The 19,452-nt window shown below is 43.0% G+C and overlaps 1 protein-coding gene across 1 annotated transcript in view; it reads left to right on the top strand.

Moving 5' to 3' along the window:
- Positions 1 to 15,726, top strand: part of IGFBP5 (insulin like growth factor binding protein 5) — a 45,976-nt gene extending 30,250 nt beyond the window's left edge. The window contains exons 2-4 of the mRNA XM_032217093.1: positions 7,461 to 7,690; positions 8,764 to 8,883; positions 9,467 to 15,726. Coding sequence (XP_032072984.1) covers positions 7,461 to 7,690; positions 8,764 to 8,883; positions 9,467 to 9,598 — 482 coding nt within the window. The 3' untranslated portion in view covers positions 9,599 to 15,726. The remainder of the gene's footprint in view (positions 1 to 7,460; positions 7,691 to 8,763; positions 8,884 to 9,466) is intronic.
- The last annotated feature ends 3,726 nt before the right edge of the window (positions 15,727 to 19,452 follow it).

Below are 19,452 nucleotides of genomic sequence, written 5' to 3'. Positions count from 1 at the left end.
TGGGTCACTAGAACCAGCAGCAACCCAGGCCTGCCATCTTCCTGAATCGGTTCTCTTGGCGGCATCATAGGCACAATCTTGTTTTTGCCTTCTGCACATGCGTAGAGCAATTTTTGTTGCACTGAGCGGGTGCACGCAGCACACATCAAGTGCATCCGCACAATGCGTCCCTGAGCAAATCGGCAGTAGCGGCAGCCGGAAACTACCCCTGGGTTCAGTTCTGTCTCTAACTCTGGACATGTACAGGTATATTCCGAGCATGAAGCCAAATTAATTTTAGGTGGTTAAGGTACCAGATTAAAAACTAGGAGATGGTGAGTTCTAGTCTAAACTTAGGCTTGAAGCCAGTTGGATGGCCTTGAGCCAGTCTCTCTCTCTCTCTCTCTCTCTCTCTCTCTCTCTCTCTCTCTCTCTCTCTCTCTCTCTCTCTCCCTCCCTCCCTCCCTCCCTCCCTCTCTCTCTCTCTCTCTCTCTCTCAGCCCTAGAAAGCAGACACTTCTGAAAACATGCCAAGAAAAATGCAGGGACTAGTCTTGGCAGTTGCCAGAAAACACCACTGAGATTGAAAGCAGCAACAACAAAAATGAGTTGAACCCACAGATACTGGAAGAGCCCAATAGCAGTTTAGTGGCATAGCTGCCAAAGCATAAGCCTATGATCAGGCCTCCATCATGGAATTTTAGAGCTGATTTTGGGATACTTCTCACCTCTGCCTCATAGGGTTGTTGTGAAGATAAAATGAAGTGAGGCGGTGCATTCTTTTATCACTTTATCTCTGTGCTTTTGAAAAGTGCCTACTACATTTCCATATAAAGCTGCTTCTGATAAAAGTGCAGCACTAAACAAGAAGGGAAAAATGACCCAAATGCCAGACTGCAATAACAACAAATATGGTCAAGGAGCATCCTTTTGTAATTAGAAGTCAATGAAATGTCTTCGGTACTAGGAAAATATTTTCCTGGCCTCTAGCCAGTGGTGGGATTCAGCCAGTTCACACTATTTCAGGAGAACTGGTTGTTAACTTTCTGAACAGTTTGGTAAACGGGTTGTTGGAAGAAATCATTAGGGCAGAGAAGCGGTTGTTAATTTATTTGAATCCCAGCATTGCTTCTAGCACAGTGATGGCGAACCTTTTGTGGCTCATGTGCCAAAAGCGGGGGGAGCGCAGGGGGAGTTGTGCATGGGCGTGCCACACCCATAATGCTATGTGCCCGACTCCAGAGTGCATGTGCACACAACCAGCATTCCCCCCCCCACATTTTTGGTGTGCTTTTTCACCCTCTCCAGGCTCCAGAGGCTTTAGAGGAGCCTGGGGAGGGCGAAAACAGCCTCCCCGCCCCCCAGAAGCCCTCCAAGAGCGTGAAAAACCAGCCCTATGGACAAACCAGAAGTTCAGGAACAGACTTCTGGTTTGCCTGTACGATCCTTTTTTGCCCTCCGGAGCCTTCAGGGAAGCCTCCTGAAAGCTCCTGAATGCTCCGGAGAGCTAAAACCGGCCTATGAGCAATCTGGAGGGGACTTCCGGTTTGCTTGTAGGGTCGTTTTTTTGCCCTCCAGAGCCTTCAGGAAAGCTAAAACCAACCCTACAAGCAAACTGGAAATACGTTTCCGAATTTCCGGTTTGTCCGTAGGGCCGGTTTTTCACGCTCCGGAGGCTTCAAGGAAACTCCTGAAGCCACCAGAGGGCAAAAAATGGCCTCAAAAGAAGGCCAAAGTCAGTTGGCCAGTGCACACACGCGTGCCATAGGTTCGCCATCACGTCTCTAGCCCATCAGTATACAGTATTTTGAATTAACGGATATCTCTAAAGACTACTTAGTGGACAATGTGCTATAATGCTATCTGCTATCAGAAGATAACAAAAATGCTGGACAATTTACATTTCTTCAAGGCAAGCCATACCAACTAAGCCTGAACTGCTGAAAATTGGTTTGTTCCCTGCTAGGATTTTCCCCAGCAGTATCCTAGAATTCTCAAGATTACAGTAAGAAATGTATAATTGCTTTGGATTACCCTTCAGCTACTTATATAATCTTGTTGATACCAAGAGCATTTCTTCTCCATAAAGATTTTCAAGTTCCACATCTTGAATACTTCCCAGGTTGCACTTTTGAGGTAAACTGAGATTGCAAATCCCAGTATTCTCTGCCTGAAGAGAAATTCAGATTAACCAATTGCCTCAGAATTAAAGGGATTGCATCCTCACATATCTGGAAGGACCTGAGAAAGGCTGATCCAAAGATCAAGTATCCCATTGGTCATGGAAAGAAAGTTCTTTTGGAAATTAGTTGCAAGCTTAGCACCAATTGGAGATTAAAGAGTGTCCAGAAAACTCTCATCTCTTTGGATATATAGATACAGAATGCCATGCTTCTACTCTTCTTCCCTGTTACCATCTTGTGCTCCCCATGCCCCTCTCCCCTGTTCTAGTAGTAGACATGTTCAGTAGAAACTCCATAGACTCTGGGAGTTAAGATTCCTTTAAATTGGGAACCAAAAATAAACTTATTTTGCTTTAAGAGCCATATTAAAGGTCATAAGTTAGCTAAGTATAGCTGTCACCAAGTTGTTCCTATATATAAACCACCCTGGAGCTCTGAAAATGACCATCTATTAAAGTAAGGTGACCAGACGTCCCGCTTTTGGCGGGACACCCCCGCTTTCCAATGCATTTTCCCGCGTCCCGCACACTTTTTTAAAAAGCACGCTTTTTTTGGTGCTTGCAGCTCCCGCCCATCAGCTGCTAGCTTGCTGGGCTGGCTCATCGTTCTGTTCTCTATCCTACCAGATGAGCCAGCCCAGCAAGCTAGCAGCTGATGGGCGGGAGCGGCGAGCGCCAAAAAAAGCGTGCTTTTAGCCTTTTACCTACTACAAATTTAAGCCAGCCCAGCCTGCCGCTCACTGATTGGATTGGCCTGGACTCCAGCCAATCAGTGAGCTGGCTGGGATGGAAAATTTTCAGCACGCCACGTGCTGAAAATTTTCCATCCCAACCAGCTCACTGATTGGCTGGACTCCTTAGCTGAGCACGCCTGCGCGAGTCTCCCATTTCATTTCGTCTTTGTTTTGAGGTTGCAGCTGCGCTTACTCACTGGTGAGTAAATCATGTTCATGTTATGATTTGGTACCGGTGGGAATCGGGAGGCGCTGGGGGGAGGAGACAGCCCTCGTCTCCTCCTTCTCCCCCTTTGCGGAGTTCACAGCCAGCCCCTGTGCTGCGCTGGCATGGGCAGCAAAGCTCTGGAACCGAGTGGAAGTTCTCGGGCGGCTGCTCCCTCGCTCTCCTGCCGTGGAGTCCGTTTGGAGTCCGTTTCAGTCGTCAAGATAACTTCTACTCGCTTCCCGGGCTTGTGCCGCCCGGCAGAAGCCCCGGGACCCAGTGGAAATTCACTGCGCGAGGTGAAACGGCCGGCAGCAGCCTCGCTCTCCTGCCGCGGCTTCTGTTTCAGTCGCGCAGAAAACTTCCATTCGCTTCCCGGGCTTGTGCCGCCCGGCAGAAGCCCCGGGACCCAGTGCAAATTCTCTGCGCGAGGTGAAACGGCCGGCAGCAGCCTCACTCTCCTGCCGCGGCTTCTGTTTCAGTCGCGCAGAAAACTTCCATTCGCTTCCCGGGCTTGTGCCGCCCGGCAGAAGCCCCGGGACCCAGTGCAAATTCGCTGCGCGAGGTGAAACGGCTGGCAGCAGCCTCGGTCTCCTGCGGCCAGCGTCCGTTTCAGTCGCTTCCCTTGTCCGTCTTGATTGCTGGAAGCAGTAACAAACGGCGTGTCCGCTCCGCAGCGCCCTGACAACCACCCCAGCCGGCGGCTACCGGGCCTCGCTGGAGTCAATTGCAAAACTGCGTTCAGCGCTTTGAGGACCTGAGGCATCTTGGGAAATGTAGTTCCCTATCAGAAAGAATGGAGTAGCTGCGAATTTGTAACAACATAATATAACTTGGTGCTTCGCAGGTTACAAAAATCTCGTTTGATTTGCACACTGTTTTTTAAAAGTTAGATAAAGAAATTATGCTGTGAAAGCGACTAGATAGCCCCCCCTCCCCTTCCTGTGTGCGAGAAAGGGAAGGAGAGGAAGGAAGGAGGGAGGGGGGAGGAAAAGAAGAAGGGAGGGGGGGAGAAGATGGAAGGAGAAAAGATGGATGGAAGGAGAAAGAATGGAAGGAGAAGGAGGAAGATGGAAGAAGAAAGGAAGAAAAAGAAGAAGGGAGGGAGAAGGAAGGAGGTAGGAAGAAAAGGGGAAGAGAGGGGAAGAGCAGAAAGACAAAGAGGATGAAGTTGATAGGCAAGAGGAAGGGGGAAGGAAGGGAAAAAAAGAGGGAGAGAGGAAAGAAGAAAGGATGGAACTAGAAAGGAAAGAAGGGAAGGAGGGAGGAAAGGGGAAGACAGGGAAAGAGCAGAAAGACAGAGAAGGTGAAGGTAGATAGGCAGAAGGAAGGAAGAAGCAAGAAATAGGAAAGGAGGGAAGGAAAAAGGAACAGAAGCGAAGAGGAAGGGAGAAATGGAAAGAGCAGAAAGACAGAGAAGGTAGATAGGCAAAAGAAATGAAGCTGAAAGAATGGAAGGAGGAAGGAAGAGAAAAAAGGAGGAAGGGAGTGAGTGAGGAAAGGAGATGATGGAAGGAGAAAGGAAGGAAGAGAGGGAAAGAGCAGAAGATGGATATGTTGGCATGAAAGGGATCCGGGCACAATCTCACCTGTTCCAAGTAAAGTTGCCTTTTGCAATTGGCTACCGGTAATCCTCGACTTACGACCAGGATTGATCCCACAATTTCTGTTGGTAAGGGAGACGTTTGTTAAATGATTTTTGCCTGATTTTGCGACCTTTTATTGCCACGTTAAGTGAATCATGGTGGTTGTTAAGTCAGGAACATGGCTGTTTAGTGACCAAAATTACAATGGCATTGAAAAAAGTGACTGATGACCATTTTTCACACTTAGCGACCATTTTCACACTTAGCGACCGTTGTGGCATCCTCATGGTTACGCGATCAAAATGTTGATGTTTGGCAACAGATTCGTATTTCTGATGATAGTTTGAAATGGTGACAGTATAAATTATTGCTGGTGTAATACTTAACAATGGTTTTTAAGGATTTCTTTTATTTATAGAATACCTTTTTTATTATTTTGGGGGGATTTTTACTTTTAAATTGTTTATAAAATGTATTTACTACAAGAAATGTTCCTTTTTGCAAATGTGATCTTTGCAAATCTTTGTGATGCAATATGTTCAGACCAGGTTTATGTGTCTCAAAGTGGCTGCTATTCTATGGGCAGGCCAGGTTGGTGCAAGGCAGCTTTGCCAGATTTGGTGTGTTTCACCCTCATTGAATTTTATATCGTATAAAGAATGGAAGGAGGAAGGAAGAGAAAAAAGGAGGAAGGGAGTGAGTGAGGAAAGAAGAGGATGGAAGGAGGGAGGAGGGAAGAGAGGGAAAGAGCAGAAGACAGATAAGGTGAAGGTAGATAAGCAAGAGGAATGAAGGAAGAAGTGAGGAGTCTCGAGGAGGGGGAAAACATTTAGTGACCAAAGTTACAATGGCATTGAAAAAAGTGACTGATGACCATTTTTCACACTTAGCGACCGTTGCGACCATTTTTCACACTTAGTGACCGTTGCGACCATTTTTCACACTTAGCGACCGTTGCAGCATCCTCATGGTCACGTGATCAAAATTTTGTTTGGCAACAGATTCGTATTTATTCTGGTTTCAGGGTCCTGGGGTGACCTTTTGACAAAAAAAAAATTTTTAATCAAGCCCCCCCCCCCCCCCCGGTCAAGGGTGTCCCTCTTTTCCAATCTGAAAATCTGGTCACCTTATATTAAAGAGATCATATTGGCAGGGATCAGGTACAAAATTTAAGAGGTGGGTTGTATTTGTGGAATTCACTGCCACAACAGCATGGGAAAAACCACCAACGTGAACTGCTCTCCAGGAAAAAACATATAATAAAACAAATACCTGGACAAGAAACAACTGCCAATTAGACTATGAAACTCAGAAAAGTAAAATTCCTTTTAAGTGGCAATGTATTTTTAGTGATCAAATACTGAGGATTAGCAAGAGGCTTGTATCAGCTTCTTGGGCAAGCCAGTAAGCTAAAGTCAGAATAGGGGCAGGTAACTCTGTCAAGTTAATTTGTTGGTTTTATTACTTAACTTTCCCTCCCTTCTTCCCTTCCTTTCTCTCTCTCTCTCTCTCTCCCTCTCTCCCTCTCTCCCACTCATACTCTTTCACACACTACAAAAACACACACCCATGTAAATTAATGCAGTTTTCCATAGACATGTGAACTTGTGCGCACACATTTGTTTTTAAATGCAAATATTTTTCCAATAGTAAAATGCTTCTCTTTTTTATTTTTGCATACTTTTATCTAATACACACTTGATAGAGGATCTTTTTTTGGATGCCATCCATGTTAAAAGTTGCTATTCACTTGCATTTCAGGCTTGTCTTGGGAGATCTAAAAAGGAAATATTGACTTTAAAAATTTCTCATGGTCCAATTTTTTAATCCCTTTGTCAGAATTTACACTTCTAGACAACGTTGATAAAAGTTATCGTTACTCCCGCTAATGGTAAATTCAGCTGGAGGATGTCCATTGAAGTCAAAATATAATGGGCACTCCAGAGCTTCCTCTTGTTGGGGTAGCACTATCCTGAAAGGAACCTATCCATAATCTAAGGGTGCCTTCCAAGGTCAGAGCTACTGCTGGATGGAGCAGAATGTGTGTGTGTGTGTGTGTGTGTGTGTGTGTGTGTGTGTGTGTGTGTGTGTCTCCGTCCCAGCAGGATCCGGTTGAGCTGCTGATGGACTCGGATAGCGAGGAACCATATGAGTCTGCCATGGAAGATGTGGAGGACCCTGGGCAGGGTTCAGACTCAGAACAGGGACCAGAGAGGCTGGTTGGCCACCAGGGGGCACCTGAGGCATGGAGCAGTGGGGAGTATCAAAGGCAGTTTGTCCCTGATGCTAGATTGAGAAGGGCTGAGAAACGGAAGCAGCAACTCCATAGGCAGACTCACAGAAGATGATTAAGCACTTGTCCTGACTCTAATAGTTGTCTTTATTTTAAATAGTTTGTCTAAATGATTGTCTATACTGTATCTATTGTCAAAACTATTCATCTAAACTATATCTCCCAAAAATTCTGTTGTCAAAGTTGAGTGCATAGATCTCTGTCTATGGGTTTGAATTAGGCCCAGTAGTCACATAGCCACTGTTTGAAGTTACAGCAGCATTGAAAAAAATGATTTATGGACCGATCCTCACATTTACAATTATTACAGCACCGCCACGATCATGTGATCAAAATTAGAGTCCTCGGCAGTCGGCATATTTATGACAATTACAGAATTCCCAAATCATACAACCGCCATTTGGAATCCAATGCATTGGTGAACATGGCAACAAGTCCAAACACAAATTGAAAATGTTCTTTCTGTTTTTTTCCCATCCAGAAAGGGAATCCCGTGAGCACGAAGAACCAACCACTTCTGAGATGGCTGAGGAGACCTATTCATCCAAATTGTACAGAAACAAGGGGTTTGGGCGCTACTCCGAACTAAAGGCAGAGGCAGTGAAGAAAGACCGCAAAAAGAAATTGACTTTATCTAAGATTGTGGGTGGGGCAGAAAATACTGCACACCCTCGAGTTGCTGCTCCAGAACTAAGACCAGAATTCGAATTGGTAAGAGCCATTCTTCCTAAGGCCTCTAAGTCTTCCTTTGTCTACATATCTTTCTGTCTTGCTTTTCTCCCTCTCATATTCCTGCTACCTTTACCTTGAGTGGAGGCCATTACCCAGAAGAGCTTGGAATACAATGAGGCAGACTTAGAGTTGGTGGACATAAAGAGAGACAGCATTAAAAGCAGTTGTACGATTCTACTGGTTTAACAACCGGTTCTCTGAGCACGTTCTTCACTTCCCCCAGATAAAAATGACACCTTCTTTCCTGGGGTTCTGGAAAGCTTTAAAAACCTGGTTTTGGCCCCAAGCCTGAGATTTATTATTTTTTCAATGGTCTCTGGTATTTTTTTTGTGTGTGTTTTTTAAGTTTTTTTATTTATTTTTGTTACATAATAAAAAAAAATGTGTGAACAGTGTTGTACGAATTCTCCCTTTAACATTCCCACCAAAAGACATAATTCATTTTACATTATATTTCCATTATTTCCTATTTTAGCCGTATTACTTTTTTTCTCCTATTTTCCCATTTCTAGTTTTTAATATGTACAAATATAAATTTTCTTTCTCTTTAAAAATGAACAATTTATCATTTTATCATTTCTTTTCCATCTATTTTCTATTAACAATATAAATCTTCAAGTTTCAAATTTCAAGTTTTATGTAATCAGCACAACATAATTATTTAATAGCTTTAAGGTTCTTAATATAATTCCCACACATTCTAATTAAAACATATCTTTACCTCTTTTGTTTGATTCATCTTGTTGTTTATCAGATCATTTTAGTCTGGCGTCAGTCTGATTTTATGTTTTTAGCTGATTTATTTGTTTGTTTTTCAGTTTTGTAAAAAGTGGCCCAGAGGCCACTGAAATTGGGTGACCAATATGTTTAAATAAATAATAATATTAGTCTTCACACTCAGGTAAATTGAGCCATTGTCAAGATTGGAGTCCCCATGAGTATATTCTAGTTAATCTGACTCAAAGTCGAAAACTCTTGTGTTCATCCACTTTAGCCTTGAGTTTCTTGGTATTCCTTAACCAACTTTTCTGTGGTTGCTTCTCTTTCTCCAGGGCCCTTGCCGTCGGCAAATGGAGGCATCATTACAGGAGCTCAAATCCAGCCAGCGAATGATCCCTCGAGCTGTTCATCTTCCCAACTGTGACAGGAAAGGTTTCTATAAAAGGAAACAGGTATTATTTCCTGCTGGATTCAAAATTAAAATGTATGCTTTGCAGCTAAGGAGCAGGGACAAATTTGCACCATTTTTTTTCATTGTCAAGCCAGACACCAGATTTGAGTTTCCACCAATGGGAAACCTCTTGTCCTACCACCATTTTGGAGCTTTGAATCACAGGCTATAGCTGAGACAGGAGTTAAATTTGTTCAGTTGTAGGAAAGCTATAGAAGCCCCACAAAACAATGAGGAGAAGGCTACATTTTAGATCCAGAATCACTTCAATTGTTGTTTATGCCTGGTTCCAGATAGGATAGTTTTCCCCCTAGAGACGAGGCCAGCCACCATCTCAGGAGTGCACTGCATAGCCTTCTCCTGTGCCCCAAATAAATGAATTTCTGACCTTGGGGGAATATTCTGTAAGATCAATCCTGCTCGGCTAAGTAATGAGCTGGATTTATATTTCTGTCCTCCTCTCCTGATAGTTTGATGATAAGTTGAAAGTTCAGGTGAATTTCATGCAAGATGAATCAGGTGTTAGAAATGGCAGCCCGGCTATCCTGCTGCTCACTGTTGATCCTTTTCCTTCCTCTCTCTAGTGCAAACCATCTCGGGGCCGAAAACGTGGCCTGTGCTGGTGTGTGGACAAGTATGGATTGAAGCTGCCAGGAACTGATTATGTAGCTGGAGACCTGCAGTGTCACAATTTTGACAGCGGAAACACAGAATGAAGATCCTGGTTGCCTCTCTCTCTGCCAGAGCCCTTCCCCACCCATCACCCACCCACACCTCACGATGCCCCCAAAGACTGATTCCTTTCATCTCATTTAAGGAACTGTGGACCTCGGAATCTACAGCATATGTCATCAGCTTCTCTCAGTGGCAATGACAGAGACTGAAGGAGAAAAGGCAACCCATTAAGGCAGAAGGGAAGGAAGGAAGGAAGGAAGGAAGGAAGGAAGGAAGGAAGGAAGGAAGGAAGGAAGGAAGGAAGATCACCATGATGACCACCTCCATGGAACAGGGCCATCAAGAAGCTCATAGATCACCATGCTTGCCCTTGTCTGTAGCCTGCCACCCAGAGAAGCACTGACCTAGGAAGCTCTCAGAGGCACTTGAATAATAATTTCTTTTCTCCTTTCTTTGATATGGCAGTTTAAAGCCTTTCCAATTTTTTAAAAAAGTACTTAGTTTAAGCAAACAACTCTTAGGACAAGCAGACCTCTTGTTATCTATTAGGGCGTTTTTCTTTCTTTCTTTCTTCTTCTTTTTTAAAAAAATATGTTCATTTCTGGAACCTCTTCTCTCTTTTCCCTTACAAGGACTAAAAGCATGTTGGTGCCCTTGCCCGCTATGACTTCCCTTTTATTAAAAATCAAAAGGTCAGATGACAACAGAATCCTATAGTGGGATGAAGCAAAATTAAGAATTAAAAACTTACTGTCCCCAGTGGGTTTCTTTCCCAGGACAGCAAAAGGGTTCGACCTGATTATTTAAAGTGTCTTGTATAGTCCTTTCCTATGTAAATACAGATGTGTGCACAGATTTTTACTCTTTGTTCTCAATTGAACAATCCCATTTCCTGACATGCAAAGCCCTTTGATTTTAATTGTGCACGAAGGCCCGGCAACTTGTTCAGGGCTACTTGCACAAGTCAAAGGTTTTCAGAGTTGTGTATTTGCAGGAACAGTGCCCAAGTTGAAACATGGTTTGCCAGACATCTTGCAGGCACTTAAAGCCTGAAATGTTTGTTGCTTCTATAAACACACCTGTGGATTTCCACCTTCTGACAGGCTAAATCAGTAAGATCCCTTTGCTTTTTTTGTTTTTTGTTTAACTCTGGAAGGACACCTGATTCTTCACTACGATATCCCAAATATCCTTTACAATGAAAATTCCAAGAGCCCAGTTGATGATTCATAAAATTACACATACTGGAAATGTAAATGTGATCTGTCTGAAATGTTTTACCATTTCCCCATATCGACAACATTCAGATAAGTCTCTGTAGGGCAGAGGCTGCTACTATTTGAAAGCCTACTTGAGTGACTGGCTGGAAAGAAGTTATCCCTTTTTCCCCCTGCCTCTCTCTTCTAACCAAACTTCTAGCATCTCTAACAGCTGCTTAGTAAGCAGAAATTCAACAGTGAAGATTTGATCTACTACATTAATGTGTTATTTGTCCTGGGGAGAAGCTGTATCTATTTAATTTTTGACAGTGCCCCACTGAAAAAACCTAGGGACCCTGTCAGGAAAGGAAGAGAAACCAAACCCACACAACCACTTGCAGAGACCATTGATTCAACAGCTTTGGCATTCAGGCTTGGGCAGACCACTAAAGCCCTTTAATTTCTTTGTAATTATAATTGTTGCTTTAATTCGTTGTTATGTTTCCATGGACACTGCCATAACAAGGTTGTTGTTGTTGTTCCCCCATTGCCCATAACAATGAATGGAAGGCAAGGCAAAAACAAGAAGGAACAGCTCCCATTCTGATTGTGGGACTAATCCTTGAAATAGCAGCCAGCGAGAAATATTGGCCCACCCTGATCTAACTAGCCAATATAAGACAGTCCTGAATATATTTCCCCTTCCAAGAGAAGACTCTAAAGGACTTGAGGATCTTGCTGGGGCTGACTGCAAGCACTTCCAAGCCAAGTACTGATCAGAAGCATGGAGGAAAAAAGCTGGCTTCCTAGGAGCAGGAACAGCAAGCCCACAAGTGTCCAGCATCCAGAATGGGTGCTACTGATGGGAGAACCAGAAGGACACCTATGATGCACAATACTCACAGCTAACACAGATGAAAGGAAATAAGAAATCCTCCTGACAGGATTGGCTATTACATCCAAGTGACACTGGTGGGTTTTGCTTCCCGGCTCCTCTTCCTTCACCACTAATATTCAACTAGGTTCCAAAACTACATTGGAAAGCTAATGAATATCTGGCTTTAACAGGGATATGGGAATTGACAAGAAAATTGGGATATTTGGCCTCACTGTGAAAGCAGAAGGCAAAAACCTCTTCTTACAAGGATGGATGCAAACATTTATTTCTTCAATACATGTTTGAAGTCTGATTAGTTGTTGGTTACTATACACCATGAAAGAAAAATTCAGCTCTATCCATTTGTCCCAAGTCTTGATATCTGATCCAATTATTTGTTATTTCCAGAAATTGTCACCTCTAAGTGCTCCATCTGTCATCTTCCCTGGGCTTTGGCAGCCGTGATTTCATAGCTATTCTTCTAAGAGTTGCAGCTCAGCCTACCATGAGCTTTCATACAAACAAGTGGTTGGACTGTACTTTTGATTGAAATATTTGCTACTGTGACAGCTGGACCCAAGTATTTCCCCCCTTCCCATAATAGGCCTAAGTTTACTATCTACACAGGGCTGGTAGCTGGTTGAATGGTTTCTGCCCTCTTCTGTTCTAAGGAAGCCCTTGGGTATTCTGCTGGGTCTATAATTAGTCAAATGGATAAGTTTCCTTTCAAATTCTATGATAGATAAGATGCTAGATATCACTAATGCTAAGTAATGACAGCGTAGGTCTTAAAATTCCTGTGCCAGCTTTTCCAACTTGGCAACTCTCAAAAGTGTTGGGAAAGTGATCCACAAAACCTCCAGGGAAAAGCTCTCCTGTTAGGATGGCATTAAGTAGGAGAAGGTTGGTCTACATAACAAATCCAGAAATTGTACGAATGGACTTCTCCGTCCCAAGTATGTGATGTATGAAAAGAGTACATATCAATGTGATGGTGAAAGGAGGAAGAGAATCTGTGCTGTTGGCAACTTGAGGGACGTTTTTGACAGCATCTGTGGTAACTTATGCCCAAGCAAGAAATTTGTGTAGGATTTCGATTTTCTGTCAGGTCTTCTATGAGGAGTTAGGAAGAGTTAAATCCAATCCCCGTCAGACTTCTCAATCCCCGAGGACAGAATTTCTTGTCCAACGATAGCCAAATGGCAGTCAGGGGTCTCTTTGGAAAAATGGCCAGCGTTCCCTCCCAGCTGGGATGACCCAATGTTGTGAAAGAGTCATTTGTCTTAGAATTCCTTCAAGTGATCAATGGCTGCCATGATTATTCCTACCTTTACTATGGCCTGACATTTCCAGGGGAAGTAAATTTAGAAAACCCCTTTGCCTTCCATCCATTATAACTGGACTAGACTAGAGAAACAGAATGGTCCTTCTCATGTATGTCATATCTGCTAGCTTCAGATTTTAATGGTGGAGGTTGAGTTTGGTCCCCTTTTGAATGAAACTGACCCTGCCTAAGGATGGGTTGAAGTCTCTTAATTTTCTATAGGGCAGGGACTCTTAACTGGAGCATTTGTCTCCATGCACATGATTGTTTTAAGAGAGAGAAAGCCTGAGGGTTCTAAAATCAATAGCTCTTTCTGTAAAGCTAGCATTAAAGAGGTATATACATTGGCAGGTACATCTGCCTAGAACATAAAGTGGGAGATGTACTAGGCACATAAGAAAAGTAAGTGAGGCAATTTTACAGATCATGCTGGGTTTCTATTACTATAATATATATATTTTGCTTAGCTCTTTCCAAAGTATCCTGACAGCAATAGCTTTCTAAGACTGTCAAGAATCCTACTATATGACTGAATTTCCTAAGTTTCCTAGAAAGAGAAATAATCGTTAATTTAGAAAGAAAAAGTATTGTTAAGTGTCTGAGATACAAATTCATCCTAAATTGCCTAAGACGAAAGAATGTAACTGAAATGCTTCTTCCTTCCTTCCCTAGCTTTAACTCAGAAAAGGAAATGTTATTTCCTTTTCCTCCTCTCCCTCCATCCTTGATAAGAATCTGTTGTTTCCTGACACTTGAAAACATTACCCTGCATAGATAATACTAGCTTTTCTTCCTCCATAAACAGGCTTGAGGAAGGTCACATGAGACACATAGACTAATTCTACTGTCAAGGGAAGTGACTCGTGGGAATCATTTCCCCATATAGCTGTTCCCTTGTCAGCCCCAATGCAATATTTCTGCCCCCACTGTTTCAGACACTCATCAACTGCCTCCAAGGATAGTCCCTTCACTATATTATTTGGCTGACTGAGATAAGAAAGAGAAATCAACCCAAGTATGTTAGTTACAGTAGAACTTCCCTTACATCTGTATTATTTAATCTTGATTTACGGTAAACAGCCTGGAGGATAAGTCACTAGGGTAGACTTCAACACATAGAAATCTTCACTGGATTTCTTGCCTCAGCACTTAAAATCTCACTAGAAATGCAACAAAGCTCCTTTTCTAAGCCATCCCTGCAAGCTTTGATTCTTTTATTCTAGGAAAGGTGAATAAAGCAAATTTGGGGAGGGGGCTCTTCACCATGAGGGCAGCTATCCTTAGAATTAACCTTTATTCTTTCTCCACCTACTAATCTCCTTTACCTTCTAGTCCAGTCATTTGGAAGAAGATGAAATTGCTTCAGGCGGTTGCTTCTGAGTAAAGATCCCCTTTCTTTCTTTCTCTTTCTTTTTTTCTTATTTCTTTCTTTCTTTCTTTCTTTCCTGCAAAAGGAAGAAAGGTCTTTCTAGGATTCCTGCCCAAGTTCCAAAATAATTTGTTCAGCCCTGCTCTAAGTGGAGGAAAAGGGAAGCAAGTCACTTTGGCCAACAATCCTGCTGCTTTGAATCCCATCTTTATCCTTGACCAAAGGGAGAAGGCTCCCCCGTTCCCCCCTCCCCCCAAAACATGACCCTCCTCCCATCAGAGGAGTGAATCACAGTGAGAGGAGGTAATAAAAATGATAAAAGACAAAGCAGTGGGGGACACTCCCTTCAGAAGTATAAAGAATGCAAGTGGGAAGGAGGCTTTGGAGACACCAAAGGTAGTCAATTCTGAACTCCAAGAGCATCATCAGCCAGTTGGGATTAGGAGCACACCTAGACCTCCAACAGCCTTCTCCAACCTGAAGGGTCTCCAGATGTGCCTTAATACTCTCCAAAGCCTAAGCCACCCTGGCAAGACCTTAGGGTTCTAATGCATCTGGAAAGCATCGAAGTCAGAGAGGCCTTCTCTAGAGAGTCACACTGCAGCTGATAATATTCAAAGGCAGGCAGCTTCTAGAATAGTCCAAACCTATTTGCAGCCAGAGATCCTTTGTCAGTGCTGTGGTGGACAGTTGTATTTTGAAACCACTAGTTCAAAGAGGAGGACTGCACTATTTCTCCACTTCATCCCTCTCTCCTTCCTTCTTTCACTTTTAACAGAGCCTAGATGACTTACGCAGTTAGCCAGTCACCCAGGTTCCCAGCCCCCACCCCACCCCACCTTCTTGTTAGGAGCTGCTTGGCTAATGTCCCAAAACTTGAGTCCTTCCATTTGCAACCTTGCCCCCCCCCCCTTTAAGCCCTTCCAATGCAATGATTACACCCCATGATAGCACAGTGAACGACAAGATTCCGAGATTCTGCCTGGTTTTATTTTTCATTACACCATTTATTCACTACACATTTTACAGTAGCTTTTAATAGCTTTACATACATACATATATACATACATACATACATACATACATACATACATACATACATACATACATACATACTTCTGTGGCTATTTTGTTTTTGTTTTCCTTTGCAGTAAGCAAGAATATTCATACTCTTACCGGTGGGGGGGAAATGCAGTTTGTGAAAAAAACAAAACCTGACAATGGATGAGGAGTGTAATGCTCTGTTTAGCATTTTGTACTTAAAAAAAAGAATCTCACATTTTATTAAAAGGTGAAGATTGCTGTATACTATTTATTCAACTTATAATTTATGTTACTCTTTGATCTTTGTCTTTTCTTATGACAAAGCATTTATTTAATAAAGTTATGCATTCAGTTAAGTCTGTGTGCATGGCCTAAAACAAGTCTGTGTGTTCACTATATGCTGGATTAAAACTGGCCAGCCTGGCATTAAGAAGGCCAATGGAGAATCTTTTGACTCTTTGGTACTATCAAAGTATTAATGGACATGGACAAAACACCAACATAGACATGGCGATGGATCAAAGACGTATTATTACACAAGTCTTGAAGGTTATAGGGCACCTCATGGCATAGCTGAGCATCAGAATTATCCTTAATTCATCAGGGTTCCCCACTGTTTTACGTCACTTTTACACTAAGAGCCAATTGCATCTGCTTTTTCATGGGAGAGAAGATGAAGAGTTTGGAGTATCCTTAGGTCAAAGTCACATCTACACCATGATGACACCAGACATTGTGAATTCAAAATTATTTCTAACTAGCTCATGAAAACATTTGTTCTATTCTATTGACCTCTTTGGTTGTAGTCATATTTAGAATATTGATTAATTTGCTAGAATGTAAATAGTTATTGCTATTGCTACCGAGCTTGAAACCAGGAGACCAGGAGTCCTGCCTTATGCACAAACACCAGCTGAGTAATCTTGAGCCAGTCCCTTTCTCTCAACCCCAGGAAGGAGGCAAGGCCAAATCATTTCTGAAACTTGACAAAGAAACCTGCAGGGACTGTTCAAGGTAATTGCCAGGTGTCAAAACTGACCGGAAAATTGATTCAACAATCAATCAATCGATTGATTCAACATACATACACACATGCATGCACATGAATGTGTGTGCTTCTGCTTTCTGCCTCATGACAAAAAAAAGCCTTGTTTTTCTTACATTGGAATAGAGGAGATTCAAGGACATCCGTCAAGCTGCCACTCTTGCCAATGTAGCTCAAGTGTAATTCTTGGACTATTTCTGATGTGCATGGTGGGGAAGATAAAAATGCACAATACATTACCCAGCTAATAGTTGTAGTTTCATCTCTTCCTCCTCTTCTTCCCATGAATACAATTGCTTTTGAATACATCCCCTGTATTCAGTGGTGAAATTCAATTTTTTTACTACCGGTTCTGTGGGTGTGGATTGGTGGGTGTGGCAGGGGAAGGATACTACAAAATCCCCATTCCCTCTCCACTCCTGGGGGAAGGATACTGCAAACTTCCCATTCCTTCCCCACTCCTGGGGGAAGGATACTGCAAAATCCCCAATCCCATCCCACTCCAGGGAAAGGATACTGCAAAATTCCCATTCCCTCCCCACTCCTGGGGGAAGGATACTGCAAAATCCCCACTCTTGCCCCACTCTAGGGGGAAGGATACGGCAAAATCTCCATTCCCACCCCACTCCTGGGGGAAGGATACTGGAAAATTCCCATTCTCACCCCACTCCAGGGGGAAGGATACTGCTAATCTCCATTCCCTCCCCACTCCTGGGGGAAGGATACTGCAAAATCTCCATTCCCACCCCACTCCTGGGTGAAGGATACTGCAAAATCTCCATTCCCTCCCCACTCTGGGGCCAGCCAGAGGTGGTGTTTGAGTTTGACGATTCTCCAAACTGCTCAAAATATTCCGCTACCGATTCTCCAGAATCTGTCAGAACCTGCTGAATTTTATCCCTGCCTGTATTCTACTTTTATGATTACTGGTTTACTTTATTTTGTACAATCAACTCAAAATGGCATACATAAAGTCCCAAACTCATATATTCTCCACAACAATAACCCTGTGAGGTGGGTGGGGCTGAAAGAGAATACTTTTGTGCTTGAAGGAAGAATGCACATCTTCTGGTTTCTAAACCCATACCTTAACCACTACACTCAACTGTTTCTTTTATGATAAATATGTTTTTTAAAAAATCAGTGAAACAGTCTTTTCTGTCATAACAACAAAGAGACTTGGGGAACCTTAAAGTCTAAGGCATAAAGTGGAAGGCATAAACTTTCCCTGAAAATAATCTCTATGTTGCCGTAAATCACCACTATTTAAAAGGGGCTGGGGGGGGGGGGGGGACACTGACTGCTACTTCACCACTGTCCACAAGAGGGAAGCACAGATTAGAGGTTCCATCCAACAAGTGGGGAAAAAAAAGAATGAGTTACAGAGCTACTGCACAGAGAACAGAATTGCTGCACAAATGGCCATAAAAGTGCAACATTATATTCCATCATAAAGTATAACAACCACAGAGTATATCTGTCAGAGATATGGAAAAATGTGAAATGGTAATGCACCCAATGTGCACAAATTCTGATCCTATCCATCATTGCAGCTCTTTTCACATCCTCGGGAAGGGAGGTTTCTGCCAGCATTACTGCCGGTTTGGTACACATGCAATTTGTGTTCGCACATGTGCAGTTGCCTATAAATAGGTCCATGCATGCGCAGAACATTAAAAATGTCAAAAAAAGATGTCGTGGCAACTGGAGAACCGGTTCGGGGATGTGGCAAGCATGCCATCCCTACCGGTTCAGCGACTCAGTTGCCATTTCCACTATTGTTTCCACCGAACTGGTGCAAACTGGTAGGAACCCACCTCTGGGGAGGGTGGTGATCTACAGATGTTCACATATCAAGAGTTGTCAAGAATCGTTAGCAAGGGGTTATTTTTAAAATGCACACCTAGCTGATACATCTATCTAATCTTTGTTTTGAATTATTGAATAAATATTAAGAGAATTACAGAGGGGGGGGGGACCTATCAATGTGTCTTATAGAGTTGCTAAGAACCCAACAAGCAAAGCTCCTGGACCAACATTTGCACAACATCTTTTTCTCTGAAGTTTTTACTCTATGTGTCGTTCGTTGTGTTTGCAACTTTTTGCCATCTTTTATACTTTTCATAAGGGGCAGAGAGTGCAGCCACCTAGAGATGGTTTGGTAGCCCATCCTATACCAGCATCTCTTAAGCTTAATTTATTTCTGATCATTAAAACAAACAGCAATTAAAGGCCTCAAAAGATCCTATTATTGATGCAACTCAGCCAAGTAGAACTCAGTAACCCACCAAGCTATCAAAAATGCCCCAAACATGGGGGGGGGGGGGAATTGATCCCATCCTTAAGATAAAATTTTAAAATGATAATAAGTTCTGGAAGATCCAGTTGGGGCAAAATGCAGCAGCTCACATGGTTTTGTGCAAACACAGGTGTGCACATGTATCATCTCGCTTGCTGGAGCTGCATTGGCTGCCAATTTGCTTCCAGGTACAATTCAAGGTGGCTGGTTGCCACCTTTAAAGCCCTTCATGGCTTGGTACCATCAAGAAGTTATTTTGATCCTGAGGGACCATCTCTTGCTGGTCACATATACCTGACCCATCAGAGCTGGGAGGCAGGGAATGCTGCAGGTCCCATCCCTGAGGAAGATACACCTGGTGGGACCCAGAAGAAGGGCCTTCTCTGTGGTGGCTCCCTCTCTCTGGAATATCATTCCCCCAGAGATTAGAACAGCCCCCACTCTAACACTCTTCAGGAAGGTGCTGAAGACCTGGTTCTGCCAGCAGGCCTGAGAAACCCAGAGCGGGATGGAGCCCATTAAATGGCTCGTGTGACCTGCTGTCACTGGAGCAGGAGGTGGGGGGTTATTTTATTATATTATACTATATTAATTTATGTTATTGTTTTTATTAGTTTTATTGTTTCAAATGTGGTTTTATATTCTGTAAGCCACCTTGAGTCACCATGGGTGAATAGGCGGCAGTATAAATTCAATAAATAAATAAATAAAAGTTGGTGGGATCTCTGCCCACAAAAA

Source organism: Thamnophis elegans, chromosome 1, assembly GCF_009769535.1.
Source record: "Thamnophis elegans isolate rThaEle1 chromosome 1, rThaEle1.pri, whole genome shotgun sequence".
Classification (NCBI taxonomy): Eukaryota; Metazoa; Chordata; class Lepidosauria; order Squamata; family Colubridae; genus Thamnophis; species Thamnophis elegans.
The sequence above is the reverse complement of the archived record's forward strand: the minus strand, read 5'-3'. Positions and strand labels throughout refer to the sequence as shown.